Source organism: Myotis brandtii, unplaced genomic scaffold (assembly GCF_000412655.1).
Source record: "Myotis brandtii unplaced genomic scaffold, ASM41265v1 scaffold61, whole genome shotgun sequence".
Classification (NCBI taxonomy): Eukaryota; Metazoa; Chordata; class Mammalia; order Chiroptera; family Vespertilionidae; genus Myotis; species Myotis brandtii.
In genome coordinates, this window is record NW_005370318.1 from 2,052,121 (window position 1) to 2,061,835 (window position 9,715).

The following is a 9,715-nucleotide window of genomic DNA, read 5'->3' on the forward strand; positions in this document are numbered from 1 at the left end:
CGTCCGCGGAAAAGCAGCAGGATCTTGGTCTGGGGATGGGGCAGCAGGGAGGGAAATGAGTGCTCCGCCCTCTTCCTGGGGACCCTTACCCGCCCTGGGCCCATCTACCAAGACCAGGCCCTCTACGTTTCCGGGACCCCGCCGTCCTTCCATGCCCCGGAGGGGGATCCCCACTCTGCCCCATCCCCAGGGACCCCCGCCTCTCGGAAACCCTTCCCCACCCAGGCTGACCTGAGACCTTGCTCTGTCCACCGTTCTGGGGTCCCTGTCTGCCCGCTTGAGGGGAAAGGTAGCATGTTTGGAGGCGAGGAGTTGGAAAGGGGGCGTAAGGAAACTCTTGGTGCTCATCTCCCAGCGATGCCAATCATGCTGGGACCTCCGCCCATGCATCCATCCAGGTTGTGAGAATCCCCTCCTGCCCACCCTTCTGACTCCCAAGTCTCATCCATCTCCTGGAATCCCTACCCTCTCTGCTGGGCTTTTAGGGCCCCATCCATACCCACGTGCGTTTCTGGGACCCTCATCCTCAGGAGGGATTCTCTAACCTCATAGGCCATGGCCCTAGGACTTTGGGCCACAAGGCCTAGACTCCCAGCATCCCCGCCTGCCCCCTCCCACCCTCCACTTACGCCTGGCTTCTGCCTGAAGTGGCTGAAGAACTGCTGTTTCCCCAAGGCCTTGTCCCTATCGGGTGGCCTCTCCTTGCCAACCTGCTTGGACACTTTGGTCCTTTTGTGGGAACTGTTGTTTCCCATGGCAGGACTGGTTAACACTGGGGCCCACGGCCCATGCTGCTCTGCCCTGCCCTCTGGCTAGGGGACCCCTGCCCTAGCATTGTCCCAGAGAGGCCGCTTTGTGACCTCATTGGTCGACCTCACCAGCTCCAGGCTCTGAGCATCTCAGAACCCACAGGTGAATCTTGGCTCCATTCACTCTGTGATTTCTGGCCTTTGTTTCTCAACTGTAAAAGGGCTAATGATCATAAATGGGCGATGTTTCATTATTGGTCCAATAATGACGGTGCTTAGTGATGAGTACAGAGGAATTTCTGTGGCCTAAGTTTGAATTCTGGCTCTGTTCCTAACTAGATCTTGGCCAAGGTAATCAACTGTTCTAGACTCCAGTCTTCTTATCTGCAAATGGGGTCAGTCATGGTCTCTAATTGCTATGAGGGTTAAATGAAAGTCTGCTTGGAACAGGGCCTGGCACAGAGTAGATGCTTGTGTCAGCTGGTTTCTTTGGTTGCAAGCAACAGAAACTGACCAGTCATTTTAAGTGCCCCAAATGGAATTTATTGGAAGAATTTTAGAGAGCTCAGAGCATGGCCAGAAAGTCTAGGGTAGGACAGAAGTCTAGAGAGAGATCAGAAACCACTGGCCTGTTTGAGAATGAGAGCACCCATCCTCCCCTCTGTCCTTGCCTCCTCTCTGCTTAAGTCTCCGCATAAGCCTGGTCCAGCAGGGCCCCTGATGGCTGAGCTGAGGCAGGTTATGGGCAGGAGGCAAAGCCCCTGATGGATGGTGCCTCTGGGGCCCCTCGGAGAGGGAGAGCAGGCACCTGGACCATGGCTCCTGAGGGCCTGGCAAATGGTCTGCCTCTCTCTGCCCTTTTTAGGAGGGGCGAAAGGAGGCTGGTTATATAGGTTGGGCTCAGTGCTGTGGTGTGTGTGTGATGACAGTAACTTGGCTGTCTTGTGTCTGCAGCTCCTAGTAAAAGGTACTCAGTAAATGTTACATGGATGAGTGAATGCATGCATGCATGCATATATAGACTGTGACTTTGTGGCCAGCTGGTGAGTATGGGGCCATATCACACCATCATTTTGCCTTGTGTCAAAATAGGTCTTTGGGTATCCTATGACCTGCCCTATCCGCAACCCCGACCCCAGCCTAACTGTGCAGGGGCCTCACTGGCTGAAGGTGGTAGCCCCAATGTGGAAGGGGCCTTGGGCCCAGAGAATGGCAGATAACTCCTTATAAGTTGGCCTCATACTTCCCCGGGAGGGAGGCCAGGCCCTACTCCTAGTCCCTGTGCCCTCCTGCTCATGCCAGGTCTGCAGGCCCTCTTTACGCTGCCACTGTTGCTCTGATGGGGAGGGGGCAGGAACAAGGGATGGCTCCTCATTCAGAAATATATGCTTGGAGTCCAGAGGTGCTGACTATGTCCCCTCTGCCCCCAGGAGTATGAGCGGGCCTCCAAGGTGGACCAGTTTGTGACACGCTTCCTACTGCGGGAGACGGTGAGCCAGCTACAAGCCCTGCAGAGCTCGCTGGAGGGTGCGTCAGATACCCTGGAGGCCCAGGCCCAGACCCATGGGCCATGGTATGTGAGGAGCCCTGCCGACCTGTGGGTCCAGTTCATGAAGACCCATCATCTCCACATTTCAAGTCCCTCAGCTTTTGTTGCATTGAGTAGTTTCAGCTGACTACTTGCTCTGGGGCAGGGAGGCCAAAAAGGTGTGAGAGTCTGGCTGGCTGTGAAGCTGGGGCCTCCATATCCCCAGATGTCTGTCTTGCCCCACCCAAACCTGGTCCTTTTGGGGGGCCCTAGTCCTTGGCCCTGAGGGTCTGCCGGCAGTGCACTGAGCCTCCACTCCCTTAGGTCAGATGAAGAGAGAGTGGAGGTGCAGAGCAGGCCCCGTGGCAGCCGGCGGGCAGGGCGCAGGGCCTTGTGGAGCGTCAGCCGGTCACCCACCTGGTCCCCTGGCTCCTCTGACGCAGGTGTGCTGTGGTGGGTGGGAGGGCTGGCTGAGGAGGTCAGAGCCATGTCCCCAATGCCTGCTCCTCCACTGCCCCTCAGTTTATCCTGAGAGACCTCCCAGCCTGAACTCCCCCATGGGCCCCACCCCCAGGGCAGAGTTCAGAGGCTGAGAGGCAGTGGCGGCTCCAGGTTAACCGTCTCCAGGAGCTCATCGACCAACTCGAGTGCAAGGTGAGCGGCTGAGTGGCCAGTGCTCCGCGGAGGTGGACCTTCCTGGAATCTGCCCAGGATAGGCACATGCTGGGTGCCTGACTCACACTCTGTCCCTCACAGGCCCCCCTCCTGGAACCCCTACATGAAGAGGAGCTTACCAAGGGACCCAACTCGGTGAGTCCGGGAAAGGGATAGGCAGCAGGGCCTCTGCCCTGCACACATCTCTGATTTCCCAGCTTCGGCCCAGCCCTCATCCCCAGGCCTGGCAGGCAGGTGCTGGGTTCTGGTCCTTGCTCTGTGACTCCACAGAGATCACTACCCCTCTCTGGGCATCAGTTTCCCTTATCTGCATTTCTGAGTCTGGGGCAGTGTGGACGGAGGTTGGACGGGGCAGTAAGAAGTGGTGGCATACTGCAGGAGAGACAATGACTGGTTCAAGGCAGCATCCTTGGTGATGGGGAGAAGAGCATGGAGTCAGGGATGTTGGGGCCAGGTTGGGGCAGGAGCCTGACCTCAGGGTAGGCCAGGTCTGATGCAAGTCAAGCAGGGCGGGGTCCTCCTGGCGGCCACAGCCAGTTTGTCACCTGTGACCTGCCCTACCCGAGCTGACTGGGCCACCTCTCTTGCCAGCATATCCTCGTGTCCCAGAGGCAGGTTCAAGTGGCAGAAGGAGCCCTGCAGGACTTCTACTGTGCCCTGCGCTGCTATGTGGACTTCACAGGGGCCCAGAGCCATTGCCTGCAGTGAGTTCCTAGCCTCCTGGTGGGCCGGCCAAGGTTGGGGAATGAGCAGGGAGGAACACAGGGGCTGAGCATTTTGGGCTAAGGTTCCCATTAGAGACCCCTGCCTGGTGGGCAGCAATGGTTGCAGCCCAGGCCTGGCCTGGTCATCTCTTTGGCTCTACAGTGTGTCTGCTCAGAAGATGCTAGACAATGCCTCCTTCACCCTGTACGAGTTCTGGCAGGATGAGGCCTCCTGGAGAAGGTATGAATGGCGGTCTAACTACTAATGTTTATGGAGTATGGGCCCTGGAGTGAGTCAGGCCTGGATTCAAATCCTCCTCTCCTATTCACTGGCTGTGTGACCAGAAGAATTACTTAACCCCTCTGCACCCTAGTGGCCTCCTTTCCAAAATGGGAGTGATAACAGTTCCATCTTCATTTGAGCTGAATGAGATGATATGTAAAGAACTGAACACAGCCAGGTACATAGAAGATGCTCAATGAATATACACCGTCACCATTGTGTCACATCCTATGTCAAGCACTTGTGTGTTACTTCATGTAATCCTCACAGTATTTAGCACAGTAGACACTATTGTCCCATTTCACAGAAGAGAAAGCTAAGGTTCAGTGATAGTATGAGGAAGGACTGGGACCTGAATCCAGGCAGCAGGACTGGGGTGGGATTGATCTTTGGGGAACTAGCTCAAGTCCACTCCATGGCCCTCCCCAGGCACCAGCAGTCCGCCTGCAGTAAGGCCTTCCAGCGCATCCTCATTGACCACCTGCGGGCTCCGGAAACCCTCACCACTGTGTTCTTCCCAGGTGTGCTGAAGCCCCGACCCTCTCTGTAGCCTTGGGGCCTGAGGAGGGGTAGTGTACCCCTTATGGCCTCTGACCCCCAACCTCTGACCCCCAGCCTCCTGGTGGATTATGAATAATAACTGATCCTGACCTGCATTAGTCAAGGACCCTGTGGCTCTGCCTGCCTCCTTCTGGAGCTTCTGGACGGTCAATTCAGCACCAAGACCAAGGATACTGCTGATCCTAGACCTGGGGTCTGGCTCTCAGAGGCCTCCAAGACCAGCTGGTGGAGAGTCCTCAGTCCAGGGATCAGGGACTGGTCTGCTTGCTTTCTATTTCTTTCTTTATCAGTGTATTTTACTGTGTGTAGCTTTGGTCTCAGGCACTCTGGCCTCTACCTGACTTAGAAGTCCTGGATTCTGGTTCTCTCTGCCTCTGCCTTGTTGTATGACCCAGGGCAGATCCCTTCCCTCTCCGCGTGAGCCTTGGACTGTCTGGCTGCCCTGTGGGTGCCTGCTTTCCTCCTGCTATCTTGGGGCCACGTTCTGCTCTTCCTCAACCAGCAACAGGACCAGGGCTGATGCTCAGGGACCCCCATCCCCACCCCAAACCTTGACCCCTGAGGCTGAGCTGGGTCTTCTGCACTGTGGGGACGGACCGGGATATCCCCACCACCCTCCTGGGCTGCGAGCTTCTGACTCTTCAGCACCCTCCACTGCACCAGAGACATCTGGAAGATCCTGGGTTGGTTTGCATGTCATTTGCATATAATTTGCATGCCCATGCCCACCCATACTCAGGACACTATGGGAAGCCCCAAGGTGACCTTGCCCAGTAGCAATAATTTGGGTCTAGAGTCACCTGCTGTCCCCAGATACCTCTGAACCTGAACCCCAGCCCACAACCCCAGCAGAGAGACAATAAAGGCAGTGGTCACTTCTGGTGTCGCCTCTTGTCTCCCTTGGCAAGAAAGCTGGACTGTGGGGCTGGTTTGCATCTCTGACCGTAGACTCAGGGCAGGAAGCCTTTCTTCAGAAATCAGCCCGTTCCCATCTCAAGCTCCCCTGCCTTAGACGGTGGCCACTTCATCGCCGCTGACCCAGGTCTCCTCAATTCAGGGCCCACTCACGCCCACAAGCCCTGGTTCTGGGAGTGAATATGGTCTGTGCTTTCAACCCCCGCCCACAGTTGGCTGGGGGCTCTAGCTTCACCCCCCACTTTGCCAAAAGGGTATGCAATGGAGTTGGGGACTGAGCATAGAGCCTTCTCAGGGTCCCAGATAGCATAGTTGGGTTCTGTGAAACCTGTCCCCAGACAGAACCTCCCCCTCTACCCCCTTCCAGGCCACCCTGGCCACCCGACATATAGCAGTTCCAGGGAAGTAAAGGCCGAGTTGGTCTGTCCAGCCTCTGGGGGAACCTTCCTTCTAGCCATCTGGGGGGAGGGGGGCGGGCATGGGGGTGGTGACCGACACGAGGGCTCTCAAAGGAGGTATGTGGCACCACAAGAACAGGATGGCCTCTGACCTTGTCTGGGGGTGCTGGGTGAGGAGTTGTCAGGCTTTGAGGGGAAGGAGAACTTGCCTCGTTGAACTGAAAGAAGCCAGCTGTGGGCTGCAGCTGGGGAGGGGGAAATGGGCTGAAACCAAGGTGGGGAGGTGGCAGGGCCTCGAAAGTGCTTCATCCTAGGAAGCCGTGGTAGCCTTTAAGCCAGGTGTGACTGGCCAGTGGCTGAGTGACATTTCACCAATGTTTTGAATGCCCCAGTGGTGCCAGGTCCTTGCTGGGTACAGGGGCATGGCCAGGAATACAGCTCAGATGGTGGCAGCTCAGGGTAGATGACCTAGACTGGGACTCCAGGTAGGGTTTTCCCTGAGGTTTCTCCCCAGTGACCCCTGCAGGGGTTGAGACTCCTTGGCCAGCGCTATGCCAGGCTGCTCTCCTGCCACCCAACTTCCCAGACTCCTGAATGTTCCTAGAAACTGCTGCCAGCACCTGAGCCCACAGCTCTGGGTGGGCTTGAGGAGGTTTCAGTGTCCTTGTTAGAGAAGAAGCCCACTTAGGATAAATGTGCTTTCTGTTCTGTGTTCTAATTTTCCCGCTCCTTCCACAAAAAAGCAACAGCAAATCCTCAAAACAAAACAAACTTCCCATTGCCATCTTAGAACAAAGATACTGAAATCCTCAAGCTGACACCTCTCAAGGGTCTCCTTAAATTCTGCACCCTTGCCTGCCTCTCTGCAGTGGAGTTGTAAAAATTAACACCTTAAAAACAAAAAAAAAGGGCTGTGTCCTCCCTCCCTTGCTGAAGGCTTGGAGGGGCTGGGGAGGGTCAGGTCTCTGCAGTGGAGTTGTAAAAATTAACAACCTCCTAAAAAACAAAAAAAAAGGGCTGTGTCCTCCCTCCCTTGCTGAAGGCTTGGAGGGGCTGGGGAGGGTCAGGGAAGGCCTCTTGAAGATGGTGATGTTTGCTTTGAGCTGTGAGAGATTAGTAGGGGTCTCCAGACAGATGTTCAGGCAGATAGGCAGTGGGAATACAGCAGAGGGAGCAGAAGGTGGATCTTGGAGGGTAAGGGATTGGAGGCAAGCCAGGGGGGCCAGACCAGAGGGAGTGAGCCAGGAGGCTGCCAGATGGGAGTTTCTGGGTGGGTGGGTTGGGGGCTGGACTGCTTTACTCTCGCAAGCCCCCATCTCCATCTTGCCATCCCCCTACCCCCAAGTCTTGGCCACCATCTCTGGCCTGGAAGACTATGCCAACCTCTTCATTGGGCTTCTTGTCCCCACGCCACTCTTAACAGTCCATTCCCCATAATGGAACAGCAGAAGGGGCTTTCAAAGCATTGACCACACCCCTTGACTAAGACCCTGCAATGGCCCCCTACTGCCTTCAGTATCAAGGTCAAGTTTGATTTCTGGACTCGGCATTCAAGGCCCTTATAATCAGCCCCCACCCCCAGTATGTGCGGCCTCCTGTTCCTAAAACATTCCAGATGAGCTGGACTATTCATGACCTCAGTCACCCCTACTCTTGGCCTTTGTTCTCCCTCCCACCCCTGCTCACTACAGAAACATCATCTTAGCCTTTCTTTATATAGCAGGTCAAAGCCATCAGGTCTGGGTTATCTTTCTCAAGCCTTGCCCTCAATACTCTGCTCTTGGTGGCTCTGCAGCTCATTTCAACAGCCACCGACACCTGCTTTGTGGCAGGTGCTGGGGATGGTGAAATGTCCCAGGTTGGTGATAGCACCCAGGTCAAGGATAGAGTACCGAAGTGGCTCCTGCTAGCTGCCACTCTCGACCCTTTCATCTACGCCCTGCACCTGCCTCTGCACCTTCCTCCCATCTGGGCCAGTGACTCACCTGCACACATTCAAACCTGTCCTGGGTGGGGACTGGCCAGGTGCTATAGAGAGTCTAGGTGGCTGCCACTGGCCTCCAGCTCTCCATGGGAAATATGAACACCTAGTGCGCCTAACAGCCTCTGACGGGGTGAAATAAAGGAACTGAGAATTCGGTGGGACTTCACGAAGTCATTCTCAAAACAAATACTACTTGAGTAAGACCAGGGTCCAGGCAGGATGCTGGGACAGACGAATCCTCAGAAATCACACATTGGCAGAGAGAAAAGCAGATTGACTGGCAGCCTCTGTTTACAGGGCTTCCTGGGTGCTAGGGTGACTCCCATCTGATCACATTTCACAACAGCCCGATGGTATAGGCATCACTCGCATCCCCAGTTTACAGGTGAAGAAACATAGAAGCTCCATGAGCAAGTACCTTGCTCCGGGTCACACAGCTGGATCTATTCCCTGGCACCAACAGCTGTTTGCTGTCTAGCGTGAATAGCGCTAGGAGAGATCTTGGGTATCCTGATGATGGAAACCCGCACAGAACTGGAGGACAGTGGTAGCTCTAACAAAGGGAAGAGTGAGGCTACACCCTGGGGCTGCAGGATGGCAGAAGGGGCAACAAGAAAGAGCCGTGGGAGCACAGCACAGGCTCTGGTGGGGGCTATCCAGCTCCCAGCCCTCAGAAGGTAGATGGTGGTGGAGCCAAGGCCTGATCATTTATGGAACTTCCTAGGAAGGCACCCAGAGATGTTAGCTAAACCTGTGGGGCAGAAAGGTGTACAAAGGCTCAGGAAAGGTGTACGAAGGAGAAAGGAAAAGTTGCTGGGGTGTGTGCCCTGGATAGGAGTCTGGCTTGCGGATGGAAGGCTGGAAAGGGGGCATGTCTGGCATTGTCCACAAGAGGGCACCCGCCACCAGGCAATGAAGCCTGAAGCTGTCCTGGGGAATGGGGTGTTGGTTTGTGGTTGGTTTCCCCAACCTTCAGAGGGAGGATTTGGATACCCCAACTCAGAACCCTGAAATTCCAGCAGTTAGGAATAAGCACAGATGGGCCAGATGGGTTTAGATTGATGCATGTTTGCTCATTCTGAAATTTTATCACCTGCGGCCAATTATTTCTCTTCCTACTGAGAAACACTGCTCACCAGGCTCGGTGACTCCATATTTGGTAAAATTTGAAAGGCTTTTCCCCTAGCAACTTACCTTCCAGAAGGAATAACCTATTTTCCATCTCTTTGTCTTTGAAAAAGAATCATGTAGTAATGCTTCACTCATTTTCAGGTTCATCGAATCTGCTGTGCGATGAATAGTGCACCCAGTATTTATTTCAGTGATTGCCATTTCCAGAATTCTATTTTCAAATCTGCCTAGTTTTATTTTTATTTGAGCTTGATTATTGCTTTGTCTCTCCCAGATTACAGGCTCCGGGAGGGCTGTCTGCCTAGTTATTTTTAGTCTCATACTTTTTGCCAATTTCTTTTCTTGAGGTTTCAGTTACTTCATATTATCTATCTGATAACAACAACATCTGAAGTCCCAGGGGTCTAAATTGATTGTTTATTCATCTGCTGACTCTTGCTTAGAGTGACTCATTTCATTGGCTGTTCAGTAACTTTTTTGAATAGTTTATAATTCTTTGGTATGCAATATTATGATTATTTTGGTATTTTTCTCTAGAGGATTTGCATTTTTGCTTCTGCCAGACACTTGGAGATACTATAAGCCTAGAATCATCTTAATTCCTCAGCCCAGGGATTCTCAGGTCTCTAGAGTAATGAAAATCTGAACCTCAACCCCTGAAGGGAGCAGACATACTTAATAGCCTCTGGTAGATTTTTTTTTTCTTTTTCTTCAAGCAGGGGCAGAGAGAGAGGTTTTCTGCTTAGTTCCCTTTGCAGACAGGCATGTCTCCCCCCCCCCCCCCCCC

The 9,715-nt window shown here is 54.1% G+C and overlaps 1 protein-coding gene across 1 annotated transcript in view; it reads left to right on the forward strand.

Annotated features, from left to right (window-relative positions):
- NECAB3 (N-terminal EF-hand calcium binding protein 3) overlaps positions 1–5,375 on the forward strand; it is a gene marked incomplete at its 5' end in the record, with an annotated part of 15,281 nt that extends 9,906 nt beyond the window's left edge. Inside the window, 8 exons of the mRNA XM_005879858.2 lie at positions 2,180–2,322; positions 2,602–2,720; positions 2,852–2,931; positions 3,034–3,087; positions 3,544–3,656; positions 3,820–3,897; positions 4,369–4,460; positions 4,555–5,375. Of these exons, the coding sequence (XP_005879920.1) occupies positions 2,180–2,322; positions 2,602–2,720; positions 2,852–2,931; positions 3,034–3,087; positions 3,544–3,656; positions 3,820–3,897; positions 4,369–4,460; positions 4,555–4,583 (708 nt within the window). The remainder of the gene's footprint in view (positions 1–2,179; positions 2,323–2,601; positions 2,721–2,851; positions 2,932–3,033; positions 3,088–3,543; positions 3,657–3,819; positions 3,898–4,368; positions 4,461–4,554) is intronic.
- Positions 5,376–9,715: the final 4,340 nt, after the last annotated feature.